We start from the raw sequence: 19,156 nt of genomic DNA on the forward strand, positions 1-19,156 counted from the left end.
GTTGCTTTATCAGTGGCTATCAGGTGTTTGGAGCAAAAGTTGAGGTAAAATTGCATCAAAATCAGACCAGATGTCATGCACAGGAAGAGCAGCAGTTGCAGCACTGCAGGCGGTTAGTCATGCGCAGTATTTCACACCAGTTCATCTAGCACGCAGTCACAAAAGCGAGCACTTCAAGCACCTGCCTCCCATTAGATTATCGATCCAAGGAACCCTTGCACAGCACCGCATGCGCTATTCCACTCATGCTAACAAGTGGTATCCAGTATTCATTTCGGCCGACAGACAGCCATAATTTTAGCCCCCAGAATGTTAACAAGAGGAAAAAGTTTTTTATCGAATAAATAATAATGCTGCCAATCACGCCAAATATTATGCTGCAAAAGCTGTATTACTCGCGGGCGCGTTCATACGATACATTTACAGTAGACGTGATGCGAGGCGGCGTGGTACAGCGAGGATATGTTACTGATATTGCTGAGGAAGGACTCATCATCGACTTCCATCATTATGGCCCATCGGCAACAGAACTGGTGGAATTCTCCTGTATCCGCACACTGCCAACTAAAAAGTTGGCCGCCTACCGTTACCTTAAACTATTCGAAGTGAACTCCGAGGTGGAGGTACTAGTTCGAAGCGCAGTGTAAGCCACTGGAACGTTTACCATTCTGTTTTACGTATAATCGCGATTCTGGGCATTTCTGGAATAAATTTTGGGTTTGACCGTATAATAATGGTTGTAATTTCCACTGACAGAGACCAACCTCTGACCTGGAGAAAAGCCACCTTCGTGGCACTTGTGCCTGAATATGGTACCAAGCGAGCTTCCGAAGAGGGTGAACAATATTTTTTGGTCCGACTGCAATCCAGAAATCCTTTCTCTTTGGCCGCTGTTGCTAATCTTTGGCCGCCAATCGTAGCCAGCGATATCCGTATCCGCCAGAAGCGACTCTGGCAAACAGTCGCACCAAAGACTTTCTTCAAGGTGACCGTGCCGCATGCTTTATGCCGCAAGACTGATTGTCCGTTTCCACAGTCTCCCCTTCTGTATTATATAAAGAACCTGGACGTTGATATGAAGTTAGCCTGGCTGAATACGACGGGCACGCTTATTGTGTCCGCTGACGATGGCAGTGTCACCGTGCTTTGCCGCAAGAAATCTAAACGACTACCATTCAAATTCCATCGTTTGATTTTTCACTTATACGACGAGATTGTGGAGCAGTATTTTAGAAAAGGTTTGGCTTGCTTCTGAGTACCTCTTAGGAGGCAGCTAGGCATTTTTGCAGGCAAGTAAGTGTAAAATATTTATGTAGAAGCGCTGTACTCGTCGTAACTCTTAAGAGTAAAGCATACTACGAGTACATTGTCGACTACCCTGTACAAATAACTTTCAATAAGGTGACTATCTTTTTATTTTCTATGCGAGAAATTGTTGAGAAATGCCTGAGCACTTACATATCATTCATAATTTTCGGAAAGTTGCCCTCGTGTATACACAAAGGGCTTATTAAGACTTTATCTCGACAGGGGATACCACTCGTATGGAGACATGGTTCACAACAACTATCGAAAAATTACTGCTCTTTCCCAAATGGTTGGCTGCAATATCAGGTAAGTGATGTTAGTTAGCATTCATAAAACATCATTCTTCCCAATCAGTTTTTGGACGTACTCAGTAATAAAAAAATCCGCGTACCGTACACAGTTTTCAGTAGATTTTACTACTGACTACTGAGTAATAGATTTGCTACTGAGTAATCCTTTTTCTGATTGCAAAGTTAAGGTACGAAGGATTTTAGCTGTTTTAACTGCAAACGCTTTCTTCTTTTTTGCACATTTGAAAAGCTGCAGAGCCACAAAAAAGAAAATGTAACGTGCACCTGTAAGTGCCGTAAAGATGCGCTGCGCGATGGATATCACCATGTGACAGGTTGCGGTAGTCGTCACCGCAAAAATAGAATGTTGAGTAAAACTGCTGCAATACAGTTTTACAGCATGCAGGTACTTTGCAGGTGCCTTGCTTTCTAAAGGCATAGCTCAGGATCTGAAGGCGTTTCCCAAATTACAGACTCTTCCGGATATACTGCTGCTCGAGACGTTACAAAGTATGGACAGGATATCCCAGAGGGATTTGAAGTGGTAAGGCAAAGTCATCCGTCACTACCTTGTTCAAGAATCTCGTGTTCAAAAAGGCACTTCGGCTTACAATAACACCTTGCGGTTGCATTTTGTAAATCAGATTGTGATTCAAACTTAAAGCTGGGGATAATGGCAATACAGCATAATAACAAATCAAATCAATCATAACAAATCAATTTTGTCACTAGTCACTACTGTCCACATTAGAGAATGCGCCATTTGTCTTCTCATTCGGTATGGTTGCATTACAGTTCTCTGTTCTCACTGCAGAAACCCAACTGAATTCGCACAATTTTGTATTGGCAATAATACATAATTGTGCGAATTACAATTATGTATTGGCAATAATTTTCACATTGCAGCGTTTGTCGGAGATGGTACAGACTGCAGTCAAGCGCGACGACGGAGAAATGTCTGACTCTGGAAGCTCCGGATGTCAAACATAATCACCCATTATACTTGGCGAAAGCACTACTTAACTACACCTTTACATCGACACGAAGCCTGCTACTGATGCAGTTTTCTCCCAGCCACAGCTACACGGTTATGCGATTAATAAAAGAAATGCAGTTGCAGTTAGAGTTTTATGCGTCTTATCGAAGTACAGATACAGTACATCATCGCAGTGTAGTTTCTGACCTTGAGGACGAGCTGGCGATGTATCCCGCAGTCAACAATCTCCACATTTCCTGCGTCATGAAATCGAAAAACGCCAACCAACTTACATTGGGTACGAGTCAATACGAATGTACGATAACCGAATATTCTTTCACATAATAAAGTGGTCAATGTATGCCATAAATGCCTCTTTACATCTGTCATTAATTTTATTCTTAACGGTTCTCGTAGAGATCATCATGGCAGCGCCGGAAGAAATGAAATGTCTGCTAAACCATTTAGGCGTTGACTGGACGTACTGCTGCACAACCAAAATAATGAAGGACACTGTTACGGGAATTTCACGTGTGTTAGATGCGCTGAATCTCCGCTGTTCTGTACACGGCAACCTATCCGATGCCGTGGAGTGTCCAAACCATTGGCAGTGGAAAGGAGGAGAACGATTGAAGAACGATCTGCAACGCTGGCCTGTAAGCTCCGCAGCGTTCGATGCCCTAACGAAGGGATTTGAGCATTACTGTCCACCGAGCAGGACGCTTTCCTATTGTGAGATAACGGCGTTCCGCCCAGAAATTTTAAAGGTGTTGATCCGGAAGCCCCGCTTGATTGGAGAAGAATACTTCGATTCTTGCGGCGTTGAGAGTTGGCTTCGATTTTCTTGACTTCCTAACCTGATATCAATCTTCCAAATAATTACAGTTAAACTCATCATTTGAATGTTTGATTGGACAACATGGACTTTTATAGTATTTCATTCCTAATTTTAGGATTACGTGTTTGTGTGCATATAAATAATGCATTTATGTACAGTAGTTATATACAGTAATCAGACAATAATAGCACCTCTTTCACACAACCTCTTTCACATGATACTTATGTCTTATGTAGAACGAAGTTATACATAAGTTATACACTATTACTGTATATTCGTAGTATCTTTTTTGCTAGTTAAGATTTACGGTGTAGCATGCACAGCCTCAGCACTGATAATCAATACTTCGTAAGTAGTCGTACAGATTGGTCCATCACAATTGTGATGTACAAAATTGCAAGCTACCAAACCAAATGCACAACACGCTTTGATGCAGTTCAGTTATCGATCCAATATTCCTTGAACACTATCAAATGCACTACTTCTATTCAGTAGCCCACTCTTGCTCAAACTGCACTTAACCCGATCGGCAGACGTATAATATCAGCATCTAGGAACTCTTGCACGTGAAAGAAATCATTATCTAATAATGCAGGCAAAATCATCGAAGATTTTGCTGAATGAGCTATACTACTCGCGACAATATGTTAAATTTACAGTGGACGGGATGCGAGACGGCGCGATAGAACGGGGGTATATTACGGATATTGCTAGCGAAGGACTGATCATCGACTTCCATCATGACGGCCCATCGTCAACGCAACTGGTTGAATTACCCTGTATTCGTGCATTACCAGCCAAAAAGTTTGCCGGCAAACGTTATCTTAAACCACCACCCCAGATAAACTCCGAGGTGGAGGTACTAGTTCGAGTCACAGTGTAAGTCGCTGGGGTTTTATCGTTACTGTAATTAACACATGCATCGCGAGTATGGTGATATAATAGTGGTTGCAATTTTACTCATAGAGATAAACCTCTGACTTGGAAAAAGCTACCTTCGTGGCACTGCTGCCTGGCTATGAGAACAATGAAGTCCAATGTGAAGGTGAAAAATTTTCCTTGGTCCGAATGCAAGCCAGGAATCCATTCTCTTTGGCCGCTGTAATAAATCTGTGGCCCGAATGGGATGCCAGCGATATACGCATCCGTCAGAAGCGATTGTGGAAAACGGTTACAGCGGAGACTTTCCACAAAGTAACCGTGTTGTACGCATCATATTCATGCCATAAGGTCGATTGCCCGTTCCCACGGTCTCCTCTTCTGGATTACGCGAAACAGATGGACAGCTTGGACGCCGGCATGAAGTGGGTCTGGCTTAATCTGACAGGCACGCTGATTATATCCGCTGACGATGTCAGTGTCACCGTACTGTGCCGTCAGAAAGCTAAACGACTACCAAATAAATTCCATCGATTGGTTTTTCACTTATACGACCTGTTTATGGAGCAATATATTAAAACAGGTATGGCGGGACGTTCAGTTTTTCTGTACAGGCATTAGGCAATGACGTATTGCTGCAGGCAATTACTGTACAATACACAGAAATGATAGAATCATTAAACCATTGAAGTGCTGCTCACCTGCTTAAACAATTCTTGTTAACACCCATACTGTACAAGATAGCCTTATATCGATTTGTTTTCTTGAGAATAGGGGGCACCTTTCGGATCGAGACATGGTTTGCTAAAACATTCCGAAAACTACTCTTCTTCCCCAATTGGTTGGCCTCAAAGGCGAACGCTGCCGGTACGTAAAATTTACCCATTGGTACTTTTACCGCGTGACTGGTAGCATGTCAGCTGATAAACGGAGTGAATGACAGAGTGCGCAAGGAGTCAGTGATGCTTCAGTGAAAAGTGGTAAAAGTAAGCGCTACCAAAAGAACAGCAAAACCAGGAATACTGATGCAGTACACAATGACCACACACGTAAGTTGCAGGTGCCGTGGTCTCTGCGCGCATATCTCAGGGCCTCGGGGAGTTTCCAGCAGTGCAGACTCTTTCGGATGAAATGCTGCTGGAGGTATTACAGAGTATGGACAGAATTGCCCGGAGGGATCTGAAACGGTAAGCCCAAAGCCATCGGTCAATGGCGTGCTTGGTTCAACTGCCTTAAGAATCAGGTGTTGCAACGTTCTTTGGTACTTCAACGTTCATTATCATCTGGCGGTTGCTTTTTGTTTGTTTAGATTTTACATAATTATTATCATTTTACATATTTTACGTATTATCATGCTTCCCGCTACCTGCCCTGCGGTCAAATTTCTACGAGTAGTCTAATGGCTGGCTATAGTATCATAATATGCGTATGTAACAGTCAAAACCGTCCAGACGGATCATCCGTCTACTGATCGCTTTTGCCTTTCCGCTGGCAAACCGCTCGACGGTCATACAAATTTTTGTAAAATTTATCCGTGTAAATTTTATCCGTTTCTTTCACACTTTTCGAAATTGGAAATCCCAAGATCAGAAATTTTACCTGGATTATTTGCCGGAGTGCATGCTGGTGGATAACCAGCTTTGTCCAAATGGACATTTGGGGAGGGGTAGTTTCTCCTGTTTGGATGTAATCAGAAGACAGTAATGTTTCCTTATGCGGACTGTATTTCCGAGGTGGATTTTATAACCCGACGGGTTTTTCCGGGAACAGAATAAGTACGTTTAAAAAGAGACCAGCAAAGCCTGTCGTTCTACATGTAATCAAACACTCTAGCATCACCGTCCGTGCCCAAATAACCATTCCGGCAAAATACATGTACGCATAAACCAGGGAAATTCCCGGGTTTACATGTACATGTGGAAATTCCTGACCTGGGTGTTCACAATTCCGAAAGTGGGAAAAAGCTTGTGTGGGTAAAATTTTACGTTGGTTTGTTGATCACCGGACGGTTCTTCCGGCCACATACGCTAATTTGTTGTCTACAATTTGCTCATTGCAGTGTGTGTCGGAGATGGTCTAGAATTCACTCAATGGCCACGGCAGAGAGGTGTGTAATTCTGTATTCCCCGGGCCGCCGGCGTGATCACCTCGTGTACCTGGTGAATGCAGTGCTACAGTACACCGCTGTATCGACACGAAGCCTGCTAATGAGGCACTCTTGTCCTAGCCACAGCTCCACAACCCTTCGATTAATAAAAGAAATGCAGTTACAGTTAGAGCTTTATGTGTCTTACCGCAGCAGTGTGCCTTATAGCAGTCAACTCAACGACCTTCGGAGCGAGTTGATGTTGTATCCCACAGTCAACAATCTTAACATTTCCTGCTCCATGAAATCGAAAAGCGCCGAACGACTTACGTTAGGTACATTTTACTAGATTAGTATACTTTGATTTGATTTATATTCGAATAGCCAAGCCCGTAAATTGGCGAATACATAAAGCGAACATATTACAACTATGCTGATCAATCTACAGAGTACAGTGTATGCGTTGAGAGCACACATACTTCTAACTGATGTTGACCGGTTGTCACAGAAATGATCATCGCAGCGCCGGACGACATAAAATGGCTTTTGAGCATTCTGGGCCCCGGGTGGACGTACTGCTGCACAACTCAAACCATGAGCGATACACTTAAGGGAATTTCATGTGTGGTGGAAGCGCTGAATTGCCGCTGCTTAATGCACGGCAAGCTGTCTGGAGCCGTGGATAGCTGTGACTTTTGGCAGCTGGACGAGGATTTATTAAGAGACGGTCTGCAATGTTGGCCTATCACTACAGCAACGGTGGGAGCTTTATCGAAGGGATTTGAGGACTACTGCCCATCCGGTGACACAGATTCGTATTGCTCGTTAACGAAATTCCACCCAGACATCCTGAAAGTGGTGATCCGCAAACCCTGCATGTTGCAAGAAGATTATTTCATTTCCAGCGGCGTTCATAGTTGGTTTCGATTTACTTAACTTTCTAACTTCATAGCTTTCACATAAAGATTTACTTTAAAACTTGAGTGTTGATCGGTGTATAGGAGCTTTCATGGTGTCCTGTACTAGGCAGTTCTACGCCGAGCGTTCGCCACAATAATACAGGTTGCATCACGGAAGCAGCTTAACAAAAGCTGAATACAGTGTCTGGAAAATTGTTTTAATGACAACATTTCCTTGCTTTTAGTCTTGTTCAAATCATGACGCTAAGCACTTTCTCACTCTTAACCAGCCGTTACTCGCGTATTGATGACTGCGTGTCTGCCGAACTCGCACACAGCAGTCAGCAGCTATTGGTTTCCAGGGGAAATATTCTCTCAAGTGGCCCGACGTGGCTGCGCGGTGAGCAATATTACTGGAATGAAGGAGAGTGGAGTCCGTTCGAACACAACATTTATTGATGACAACTGCGCTTCTGACTGGCCTACCTGAAGATCTCGATTGCGCATTAATTTAGTGCAAGAAAGCATTTTGGAACTACAGAATGCACGAGTTAAGCATTTGTGTACTTACGCATTTGTGTACTTACGCTGTTGTAGTTACGCATAAACACAGACCACAGTAAAATTGCTTTTTATCAGTGGAAGCTGTTAACGATGCCTAACGTACCTAGCCTCTGCCATTTCTGCCCATGCCGCCAGACACGTGTCATGGCACGAAAAACACCTAGTCGGCGTTATATGCCTATAAGAATATAATTATACTGCCTGTGAAAACATCAAACGTTGTATATGCATATGGCCAACTTTTATGATAAGATCCTTAAGTTAAAATGTCTGATTTTATGATAAGATCCTTAAGACTCACAACCTTTTGTTAATGAAAAAATCTTTGCTGATTCGTTGGTTCGTCTGCCCCATTGAGGATCATTTTTACATTCTGCAATGTAAAAATTGTTGTGCCTACGGGCACACAGTGTCGAAATGCAAGAGCGCCCCGCGCTGTGCATACTGTGCTAAACCGCATGCGGCTGCTGATTGTACCGAGGCTGACGATTTTGTTGGTACTTGTGTGAATTGTACTGACAAAGGCATTAAATTGCCGCATAATCAGCACTGGGCATTTGATTACTCATTGTGTCACTCTTATAACGAAATTCGAAATACGCGGTACTTTTATAATAAAAACCTGCCAAAAAACCGGTAAATTTTAACGATAATTTGTCAGTTACCAAAACGAAATCTTTGAGTACTTGTGTGTCGGGTAAACAAAATCGTGGTTACTTGCGCGTGCGTTTCTGTAATATCAACAGTGTTTTTAATAAAAGTGCACAAGTCAGGATGTTTTGCTCCGAATCCGACGTAACCGGTCTTGTTGAAACGTGGGACAAAGATCACTATACTGATTCTCTCTTCGCTGATCAGCGCTCTTTTGATGTCTTTAGAAAAGCACGGGTTTATGACTCTGGTGGAGGTGTTGCTCTCGCTATCCGCTCACGCTATAAAGCGCACAGGCGCAGTGATTTAGAGCATCCACAGCTTGAAACTATTTGTGTCGAATCTGCTGACCTAAATAAATTCTTCATTGTTTACTACTCACCGCCTAACAAATCTTACTCTGACATTCTGCTGCTAATTGAACACCTGCATGACAAATTCTCTCCAGCTATGCTTAGTAGAACTGTTCTCGTCGGCGATTTTAACTTGCCAGACATTAACTGGCAGCTCCGTTCCGCACGATCGAATGCCGGTAAACATCTTTTATCTTCTCTGAAACTGTTCAATTTCCAGCAATTAATTACTTTCCCCACTAGGAAACGCAACTGTCTTGATCTGTGCTTTGTCTCTACCCAGCAGTTGTGTTCTAACATTATTCCTGTTGCACCTCCCTCAACATCGAACTATCATATCGGCCTCCAGTTTGATTTGAAAGTCAAGAAGTGCAAAGGTCAAATACGTAAAATAAAAAAATGGTTTATTGATCCCAGTAATGTGACCACTTTTCGTGAAAATCTGAGTAACATTGACTGGAGCAGTGAATTCAGAAATGTCAATGCTGAAGAGCGGGCGCATATTTTTGAAAGGAAATTTCTTGATGTTGCTAACTCAGCATTTACATTTAAAGAAATCAGTATAAAAAATGGCGTTACTCGTTATCCTTATGCCATAAAAAAAATGTTACGCGCGCGCGATAAATCTTTTAAACTGTATCGTTGTTCAGTTTTCCCGTCAGTGCGCTCCGTTCGAAAAGAAAAGTGGTTGCAATTGTCAAAAATCGCAGAAACGGCTTTGAATAAATTTGAAGCACATCGGATTGTAGAAGTCGCAAGCAGGTACCGCAACAATCCAGGTAAATTCTGGCGTTTCATGAAATCTAGAAACAGCATACAGTCTATTCCTCCGCTCAAGAAAACAGATGGATCTTTTGCGAACAGTGATATCGAAAAAGCCGAAACCCTTAATGAACAGTACTGCGCTTCTCATTCAGTGTGTCCAAAACATTGTGATAGCACTGCTTCGGACATAGTGTGCAATAATTTATCAACTACTGAAATTGATGAGAGTTGAATTCTTTTGCAACTTGCTTCTATTTCCACAAACACATCCAGTGGAAAATTTGAAATAACAAACAAATTACTGAAAACTGCAGGTCAATCGATTGCGCGCCCTCTTAAATTAATTTTCGATGCCGCTTTAAAAGAAGGTGTGTACCCTGAAGCATGGAAAGTTGCATACGTTGTTCCCATCCCCAAAAAAGGCTGTGACTTAACTCTTTCTGGTAGTCACCGTCCAATTTCAATGCTGAATCCGATTTCTAAAATTTTCGAGCGTTGTCTGTCGGAAATAATACGAGATCATTTACAAAAAAATTGTGCATTAGGTAATCATCAGTTTGCTTATCGTCGCAACAGGTCTACTGAACTGGAAATTTTTTATTTTGTGAAAACAGTGTCTGATTTTATTGATAACGGAATTGAAGTTGCCGCCATTTTTCTTGATTGTTCTAAAGCCTTTGGCAAATGTGATCACCAAAGTCTTATTACCTCACTTATAAATCTGAATATTTCCAGCACGGTGGTCCATTTAATCTTTGATTATTTGAAGAATCGAAAGCAGTGCGTTTCTGTTGGCGAATATTTTTCGATAATTTTGAAAGTAACAAGTGGTGTGCCACAAGGGTCGAATTTAGGGCCGCTGTTGTTTATTTGTCTTTTAAACGAAGTGCCCTTTATACTAATTAATGGCAGTATTGTCCTGATTTTCGCCGATGACATCGTTTTGCTACGCCCGTTAACTGCTATTGACAGCTGTGAACTTCTTCAGGTTGATCTTAATTGTTTGTCCAAATGGGCATCATCTAAAGGCCTTGTGTTTAACGCTGATAAATCAGTTTACGTGCATTTTTCAAAAAAGCGGTCTCTAAGTTACAAAACTGACTTTTTTCTTAATGATAAGCTTATTCCGTTTTGCGAGAAAGTAAAGCATTTGGGCGTCGAAATCGACCGTGAGCTATCGTTTAAATTTCATGCTGATAGTCTTGCTATGAAGTGCAAAAAAAGAATTTGGTACATTAACTCCTTGTTTCGTTTCCGCGACTCTGGAGCGCGCATGATGCTATTCAAATCGCTTGTTTTTCCCCTTTTGGATTATTTTGGCCGGCTGTTTTTCCATTGCATAAAAAGTGCAAAGATAAAGTAGAGCATTGCATTGAGAAATTTGTTGCATCCATTCGTCTTGGTAACGATACTTCCGACTATCGTCTCCGTTTGAAAGAACTTAAATGGGACAGTTACAGAATAAGAACAGCGAAAAAACTTTTGATTTTTGTTTATAAATTGGTATTTAGTCTAATTCCTTTAGGCGACAAATTTCTTTCAAAACAAACTGTGTCTGCCGCCTTGTCTGAATCTGTTTCAGGAAACACCCGCGGTCTCCGTCGCCTTGAACGCCATTATCTCCCCCTCTGTCCAGCACCTACGACTGCATGTGGCATAACCGCTATTCCTGTTGCCGGCTCCTTCAGTGAAAAACTGACTTCTTTATGGAACGAAGTATCCCTCCCCTCTGCCTCATACAAGTCTGTCGGAACTTTTCGCAACTTTTTAGAAAATATTAAATGGGAAGATCTAAATTGGTCCAAAAAGTTCTTACACTTGTGAACTGCTTTATTTGCAATATACAACTCTACCATGTTTTAGCTTTTGTTTTTATTATTATTGTTCTTTTAAGCTGTATCTTTTTCCTTCTGTCATGTTCAGTTCTCACTTCGCTTGTTACTGTTGTTGTTAATCCATCATGCATTCCATGTGTGTAACTTGTTGTTTGTCCACTGCTGTTAAGGGGTATGACCCCGTTGCACGAAGACATTAAATTCATCATTATTATTATAAAAAAAAGAGGAAATTAGACCAAAATTTATGTAGCAATAATTGCAAAATTTTTTAGTCTGCTCAGCCAATCAGTCATAAACCGGCTTATTCCAATTCCTTTATATAAGTTTCGTGCTGGCTGGCGGGCTAAATTTAGCTCTGTCTAGCCAGCAATAGTTCCTTCGTTCTTTTATTTTCAAACTATCGTAAAACAACTTTTTTGGTACCGAAATGATCCTTAAATTTTTCTGTATGTTCTAAGTGTAAGGTTGTGTGAATACAGTTATTACTGCAGCCATGCGGGCCAAAAAATCGTCTCCGCTAGGAACTGTTGTTTATCATCATTTAAATGTTCAACGCCTGAATAATGAGAAAGCCGATGTGCTGCAGCAAATTCTGTCTTGTGACGATAATTTAGTTAAATTTTTTTGTTTAACTGAAACCCATTTGTCCGAGAATGATCCCTCTCAGTTGTATGAAGTTCCAAATTATACGTTAATTAGAAAGGATCGCTCTCCAAACTATCGTAAGCGCAGTGGTGGTGGCATTCTTGTTTACCTTCCCTCCCATATTCCTTATTCCATTGTTGATGTATCCTCGGAAAATGCGGATGTGGAAAGTTTGTGGTTGTCCGTCCGAGTGGGTAAAAAAGAAGTTTTGCTAGGAACAGTTTATGGGGCTCCTGATACCAACGCACACAACACGGAAAGTTTATTTGATCACATCCGTGAAGTTCTCTGTAAGTTTCCTAGCAGTGACTATGTGATTACAGGGGATTTGAATATTAACACCAATGACGCGAGTTCCCCGTTCCATCGCTATTATACTGATCTGTGCAGTGAATTTGATCTCAGTGACATGGTTGTTGGAAATACTCGTATCTCCAGTCGTCGTAAGAAGTCGGAAAATTCGTCCTATTTTACTTGCTCAAAAATTGACGTGATGTTGTGCCATCCATCAGCAAATTACAGCAGCAGCCTTGCCAAAGACATCGATATTTCAGACCACCGATTATGCAGAACCGTTGCGAGCTACAAGTGTGTTGTCCCCCGCCACAAGACGATATCGTATCGCCTATGGAAGCATACCACCGAAGCAGATTTTGCAGCAAAGTTGAAATGCTTTGCCATGCGGGATGAATTTCAGGATGAGAACGTGGATGTGAATACGCAGGTGGAAAATTTTGTTCGTGGCGTCTCCGACTTAATCGATGAATGTTTCCCAGTTCGTACGAAGCGAGTGAAGCAGAGCGAAGCGCCTTGGATAACACAGAGCATTCGTACCGCTATCCGAGGAAAGAACGAAGCATATCAGCGACGATGTGCGGCCAGAAATACAAATGAATATCCCATGTTCCACCGGGAGTTTTGCAGACTGCGGAGCGAGGTGCGATACCTGATCGGAGTGGCAAAGCAACGTTATTTTACTGAAAATCAAAGAAAAACTTCCGTGTTATGGAAAGAAGTGGGAAGAATATTGCGGAAAACAAAAGATCATGTTGATTGCGAAGTTCCGCTTGACACGCTAAACCAGCATTTTGCTGCGATGGGACAGCACGGATTCCCGCATGCCGCACCAGCGCCCCCCGTCGGGGGCGACGGAATTAACAGTTTGTTTTGTAGGTTCAGCACTGTCAAACCAGACGTGATAATGTCAATACTGCAGCAAATGAAAGAGAAAAAGAAAGCATCGGGGCCGCTTGGAATACCAGCTGGTCTACTCGGTGGGATCTCATCAATCCTTGTCCCTCCGTTGACCCATATGGTGAACAAGTCGCTACGCACGGGTGTCTTTCCTTCGGTGTTCAAATGTGCGGACGTTTATCCGCTTCCAAAAGTGCCCAACGCCCGATGTGCGGACGATTTCCGACCGATATCATTGCTATGCAATATATCTAAAGTCTTCGAGCGATGCGTACAGATCCAATTGCTTGACTTCCTGCAGGCGAATAATATTTTGTCACCCAGACAATCAGGCTTTCGGAAAGGCCACTCATGTGAAACGCTGCTAACGAAAGTGACAGATGCGTGGGTACAAGCAATGGATCAGGGAGATGTCACCGCGGTTGCATTCCTCGACTTAAAAAAAGCGTTCGATTCGGTCAATCACGAACGGCTGTTGGTCAAGTTAAAAGAAAATGGTATTAGTGGCCAAGCTCTAAACTGGTTTTATTCTTATCTCACCGGCCGCCGGCAGCGCGTGAAAACGCAGAAATACTCTTCCGATTGGCTACCTGTAATTTCCGGCGTTCCGCAAGGCACAGTACTGGGCCCGTTGCTCTTTATCTTGTACATCAACGACTTGCTGCTGTACAGGAATTTCGAGATCGAAGCATTCGCGGATGATACCATTGCTCACTGCCGTGCGAAGACGAAAGCAGCAGCTGCTAAGAAGCTCAATGATGCGCTGGAGACTGCAGCTAAGTGGTTCGAAGAAAACAGACTGGCAGTGAATGTGAAAAAGTGCGCGGCTATGTTTATTTGCACCGAACAGAAGTACCGGAAAGAAATCGACCCGCCGGTGACGTTGAACGGTCAGACATTGACTATAAAGCAGCATACAACGTACTTGGGCGTCGAAGTGGACCACAATCTGAAATGGACTAAACAGTATGTGAAAGTGAAGCGAAACATCAACTACGGCATTAAAAAGATCAAGCGTGTACAGTCCGGGCTCAGCATCCCCCAGCGAGTAACCCTTCACCACGCTTTTGTCCAGCCATACATAGATTACTGTGCATTGGCCTGGTCAGCAGCGTCTTTGGGAGAGCGGGAGAAGTTGATGAAGCGACAGCACGCCGCCCTACGGACCATCACCGATGATACGGTTCGGGTAACACCGCAACTGTACGAGCAGCTGGGCATAGTTCCAGCAGTCGAGCGATGGCGCCAGAAGGAAGCAGTGTGGCTGTATAAGATCCGAAACCGCGACAGTTTTGACGTGCCAGCATACATGTGTGACCTTGTTCCATTCAAGGACATTAGCCTGAGGTATGACTTCCGCCGGAAAGAACGTCTGGATATACCTGCGGCAAAGCTACGAATTGGAAAGACAACCCTTGCGATGAGGCTGAAAGATTTGTTTGACAAAGTAGTGGGAAGCGGAAATGAGTTGTTTGGTTGTGGATCTGTTAAGACTTTTCTGTTCTTGTTGAAATCGAAAAATTTCTTGTAGCTCTTAATTTTTTTGTTTTTGTCCAAGTATTGTAGTGACCAGACCAGAAAGTGCCTCGAGGGTTTGTCTGCTCAATGAATAAACTAAATAAACTAAACTAACATTGTACCTTTTAAAATGATCAAGATAACCCGTGCAAAAATTTTACGAAACTTTAGCAGCAGCGCCAAAAGTGATACAACATAGCCCAGGATAGTAATTGTTTTGAATGACACTGCATGTCAGACATGCGGTTCCAGTCCAGCGTCAGAGTGGTACGAAGACGTCCAACGGACGTTTCCCGTGGTTGACCCGACCACATACAGGCGCAAAAAACTGTCTGCTGCAAACTTTACTTTCTTGGAGCGGCCATCAAATTAAGAGTTTGCTTTCAGGCAGCCAGTTTCACACGAATCTGAGCTGTTCCAAGAACTCTATATGGGTACCCATAAAGAGTTCTTGGCAGTTCGCCTTCGCGTTTGTCACTGACCAACCAAAGTATCTGGCAGGATGTCCTCTGCCGACTGAATGCCCCGCTGTAATGTGACAGCCCCATCACAGAATTGGGTGTACGAAAGAATTCACTCATGCTGCTCTATGTTCGCGCGTGCGTAAACGTGCCCAATGCTCGGCAGAGGTACGGCTGCGGTTGAGATTGACGGTGGCGTCGTTGCATCGGACATCGTCAAAGTTTCTAATATAAATTTGTAAGACCAATAAAATGTCCAGGGAATTTTGTACCCCCGATCAAGGCTGGAGTCTCAAAAACAATGTCAGGACATTAACAGCTTTGCTGTATCTGTAAACGCCAAAAAGGAGCTTTTGTGCCTCAGATATTTTAGCCGGTTCCAAACGTGTGCAACTTTTTCGTGGTGCAACTATATTAAGCACGACAAAGTCTAATTTTTTTAAAACCTCCGCTTAAGAAACGAGCCCAGTTTTTCCGTTGTTCAAGCGTCCGACTGCTGCGATGTAGTATTGTGACAAGCTATATTGTTTTTCTGGTTTTAATGTAGAAGATAACAAAACAACTTACCCAGGGATCTGAAATCTGAATCCATTTTGAACACTTTCCAAGCTAAACCGTACTGTGAACAAGATACAGCAGAATTCACTAGTGTGCCTATTGGCTATTTCTATCTTTCTTTTAGATTATTCGAAGTGATTTGTGAATTATCACTATACTGTTTATTGTTGTTACCTCTGCTTTGTGGGCAACTTTGCTTTGGTATAATTACCGTAAGTCAGTGTAACCAGCGTTAACCCAAAATCCAAATAAGTTATGTGCGACTTTGCCGAACCCATAAATTCATAATTGTAAAATTTCTAACACAACTCAGTATAACGAACGCCATGGAGCGCTCCTGTTTGCTTCGACCAGCACGAAACGCGGAAAACATTTGCAGTACGTCTATTTTTAGAAACACTTAAATGTGTAAATTCGCAGAGTTCGTCACTTCATGATCCTTTCCCAAAAACATATTCAGGTGACATGTGAGGAAACGTATATTAAACTGCAGAGCTGCATAAACGCGCAGTTAAGGAAGATAATTCCTCTAAATGCAGCTGTCAGCATTCACTGCATTCGACGGGACTTAAAGTCTTGTACATTACATCCAGTAATATTACATACCAATAGTGCCACGTCTGACCACTTGAGAATCATTTTCGCGAAAAATGTTCGGCTGCAGTGCGCGCATTCGGCAAGAACTCTGTCAGCATTACCAGTCTCGACGGTTGACGGATGTAAAAAGAAGAAAAAGTGATTGCTGAAAAAATTTGTCGGTGTTTATAAGCGAGGTAATTCTGCATTTCTGCTCAGTATGTAATATCCATTTACGCGGGACGCAAATCGTGGTATTTTAGCGAAAACTTTGATGAGAATTGATTGTTAGCTGCTGTTGTGTTCACCAGAGATTAAAATGGTTGCACCTGTATTATTTTCTGGCATCTTTGGACTGCTGATTTTGGTGACCTTTACAGGGGTGCAGTGCGGGAGCTGGCTATCCAAACAGGATAATTCTGAATATGTATTGGTTATCACTTCGGGTAGGCGGGATAATTTTAATAAATAAATTGATATTTTCTGATAAGCTTGCTCCATTAAGGAAAGACGTCGGTAGCGCTGACATCATGCGGTAAAAATTTGTAACTAGTGCAAAATGATAACATTAGCTACTCGGTTTGTTTGTTTGTAATCTTCACGTTCTGACAGATCAGTAACGAAAAGCCTCAAAGATTCTAAGCGCAAGGATGATAAGGGCGTAACTTTCTTTAATGAATCTGAACTTTGTATTGCAGATACGAGTACAAAAATCAATGACCGCTTCGCGAAGTTGGGAATGGGTGGATACTACTTAGCTCATGCTTACAAGTTTAAATATCGTCGCGATACGGCGATGAAGTACCACGGCATCCTATTCAAGTTTCCGAAGGGCGAAATTGGCACGCTCGCAAAAGTGGTTAAGAAACCTCACGGTCAAAGGTTGGTGCGGATCAGAATAAATCAGATCTTTAATTGATATTGCATCACATATAATTACAAAGGCCATTCGGAAGTAAGTTTCCCTATTCTACCTCCCTGCCATTTAACGGAATATACAAATGAACTTCCTTCTCGTTTCTCTAAATGCATGATTCTTTGCATAAATAAAATGTGCATTTTAAGTGGTCAGCCATGCACATCTGGCACACCAATGCACTTTATGTAATACTAAAAAACCAAAAATGTTTTCTTCAAGTTTTAACTTTTTCACTGTCTAGAAGCAGGGCAGCTTTGTGCTTCTTCGCACTTAGTCATCCCTCGTTAACAGTTTTTATTCTCCCAGAGAAACAGTTGTTTGTCCGCTAATTGATTTTTAGAAGATTAGTTACCTTAGAAGGTTGTAGGTATTATGTGCGTTATAAAAATTAACAGAAAGTGTTAGGAAAACAACAAAAACTTTTTGGCCACGTACTGTTCGACCTCTCGCTAATTGCGCAAAGAAAATTACTACTTGACTAAAGCCGATTGTCCTATCAAAATTCGTGGGAAATTTCGAAAAGTCGGCGATAGTTTTTCCGATGGTTCTTCTCCATCTGTTTGCACTTAAATGAAGTTAAAGGAAGTTAGTTAGTTTAAATCGATTTTAAAACTTCTATAACTGTTTGGATAATAAAAGCTAAAGACGTTTGTGCTAGGGGATACTAAATAAGGAAACTTGCTTTCTAAATGTCTTTGTAGCCGCAGCAGATTTGATGGATAAAATATTAACTCGATATGTTTCTGTAGTAATTTTCAGAACCCCGGGACGCTCGAAGCCTATTTCATCTACAAAAACCTCTCAAGGCTCCCCAGTTATTTTGAACCGAATGTGCAAGAGGTAATTGACCGAGCAAATCAACGTTGGGAGCGAGTCAACACCTCAAACAAGCCGAAAGACATCTCTTTTGATCTATTGTACTCCGATACACCGACCGCACGTTTCCCTGGCCCGATTGTCTTAGATCAGTCTGGTCGGGAGTTGTTCTCGCAATACGCCGACAAAAAGTACTCCGTTCCAAAAATCCCCTCGTCAAAAGGGCAGAAGACGCCTCGTACTAAATAGGCCTCAAATGGGGCAAATCAATTCAGTTCCTGAATGCATCTGTCTACTGTCTTCCCTGCTTTCCTGTCCATGCACCAGTAATTCTAAATTATGTCCCCAGTCCCGGTGATTGAATCTGTGTTTCATAATTAAAAGGTTGTTTCCATGCATCTTTGTTTCATGGATGCTCTTGATTAGATTGATTTTTTGCTTATTAACGCGCATGCCGCTTACATCTTCAGCTTAGAAGATTACTGCGAACTGAGTTTCAAAAAAAGCTTCGGCTTTACCTCTGCGCTTGTTGGATCTGTATTCTGTAGTTTACGGTCGTAGAGCACATCTGAGTTACTGCTCCAGCTTTTGGACTCTCGTTAATTGCGCAGTTAAATCAGTTGTTTGATTCAAGTTGATTGTTTGGAATTTGTATTGATAGGTACCTACAAATACTTGCAGTGATTCAAATTTAATTTTCGTTAGCTTGTTATTACCTACAGGCTACAGTAGAATGTCTTCGGAATCCATCTCTGAAAATTAAGCGATTGCTTAATGTTTTAAAACCAGAAACCGATAACTCAATAGGGAAAAGTCAACTGACTTGAAAATTAATGGCGTAAACCAGTAATTAAACATAAAATAATGATAATTGCGAGTTTCACTCGACACTGACGATGGTAAGCGTTAACGGTAATTAATTTGTAAAAGATCGACCTTAAATTCTTTATTAAATGAATAGTTCAAAAGCACTCTGCTTAACCGCTGTTTTTGACCGGCTACTGCCGAATAAATACGACCAA

At 42.2% G+C, this 19,156-nt stretch overlaps 3 protein-coding genes across 3 annotated transcripts; all 3 read left to right on the forward strand.

The window, feature by feature from the left end:
- The first annotated feature begins 270 nt into the window (after positions 1 to 270).
- Positions 271 to 3,492, forward strand: LOC129592550 (uncharacterized). The gene is made up of 6 exons (XM_055488612.1): positions 271 to 643; positions 757 to 1,238; positions 1,531 to 1,614; positions 2,016 to 2,142; positions 2,505 to 2,872; positions 2,992 to 3,492. The coding sequence occupies exons 1-6, from the start codon at positions 351 to 353 to the stop codon at positions 3,420 to 3,422; spliced, it is 1,785 nt and encodes a 594-aa protein (XP_055344587.1). The 5' UTR covers positions 271 to 350; the 3' UTR covers positions 3,423 to 3,492.
- A 478-nt stretch (positions 3,493 to 3,970) lies between these two features.
- LOC129592549 (uncharacterized) lies at positions 3,971 to 7,467 on the forward strand. Its single transcript, XM_055488611.1, has 6 exons — positions 3,971 to 4,291; positions 4,379 to 4,874; positions 5,066 to 5,158; positions 5,352 to 5,478; positions 6,351 to 6,712; positions 6,886 to 7,467. Exons 2-6 carry the CDS (start codon positions 4,481 to 4,483, stop codon positions 7,311 to 7,313), a joined length of 1,404 nt encoding a protein of 467 aa, XP_055344586.1. The 5' UTR covers positions 3,971 to 4,291; positions 4,379 to 4,480; the 3' UTR covers positions 7,314 to 7,467.
- Positions 7,468 to 16,643: 9,176 nt separating this feature from the next.
- Positions 16,644 to 18,483, forward strand: LOC129592578 (uncharacterized). The gene is made up of 3 exons (XM_055488645.1): positions 16,644 to 16,845; positions 17,098 to 17,281; positions 18,068 to 18,483. Exons 1-3 carry the CDS (start codon positions 16,719 to 16,721, stop codon positions 18,381 to 18,383), a joined length of 627 nt encoding a protein of 208 aa, XP_055344620.1. The 5' UTR covers positions 16,644 to 16,718; the 3' UTR covers positions 18,384 to 18,483.
- The last annotated feature ends 673 nt before the right edge of the window (positions 18,484 to 19,156 follow it).

Source organism: Paramacrobiotus metropolitanus, unplaced genomic scaffold, assembly GCF_019649055.1.
Source record: "Paramacrobiotus metropolitanus isolate TYO unplaced genomic scaffold, Prichtersi_v1.0 Parri_scaffold0000053, whole genome shotgun sequence".
Classification (NCBI taxonomy): domain Eukaryota; kingdom Metazoa; phylum Tardigrada; class Eutardigrada; order Parachela; family Macrobiotidae; genus Paramacrobiotus; species Paramacrobiotus metropolitanus.

Bases quoted from the DNA above. Each gene is read 5' to 3' on its own strand.
- LOC129592550 (XM_055488612.1), top strand. From the start codon at position 351: ATGCTGCCAATCACGCCAAATATTATGCTGCAAAAGCTGTATTACTCG. The intron at 644-756 runs GTAAGCCACTGG...TTCCACTGACAG, and splicing joins GTACTAGTTCGAAGCGCAGT to AGACCAACCTCTGACCTGGA. The intron at 1,615-2,015 runs GTAAGTGATGTT...GGTACTTTGCAG, and splicing joins ATGGTTGGCTGCAATATCAG to GTGCCTTGCTTTCTAAAGGC.
- LOC129592549 (XM_055488611.1), top strand. From the start codon at position 4,481: ATGCAAGCCAGGAATCCATTCTCTTTGGCCGCTGTAATAAATCTGTGG. The intron at 5,479-6,350 runs GTAAGCCCAAAG...TGCTCATTGCAG, and splicing joins GCCCGGAGGGATCTGAAACG to TGTGTGTCGGAGATGGTCTA. The intron at 6,713-6,885 runs GTACATTTTACT...CGGTTGTCACAG, and splicing joins CGCCGAACGACTTACGTTAG to AAATGATCATCGCAGCGCCG.
- LOC129592578 (XM_055488645.1), top strand. From the start codon at position 16,719: ATGGTTGCACCTGTATTATTTTCTGGCATCTTTGGACTGCTGATTTTG. The intron at 16,846-17,097 runs GTAGGCGGGATA...TTTGTATTGCAG, and splicing joins TGTATTGGTTATCACTTCGG to ATACGAGTACAAAAATCAAT. The intron at 17,282-18,067 runs GTTGGTGCGGAT...ATGTTTCTGTAG, and splicing joins AAGAAACCTCACGGTCAAAG to TAATTTTCAGAACCCCGGGA.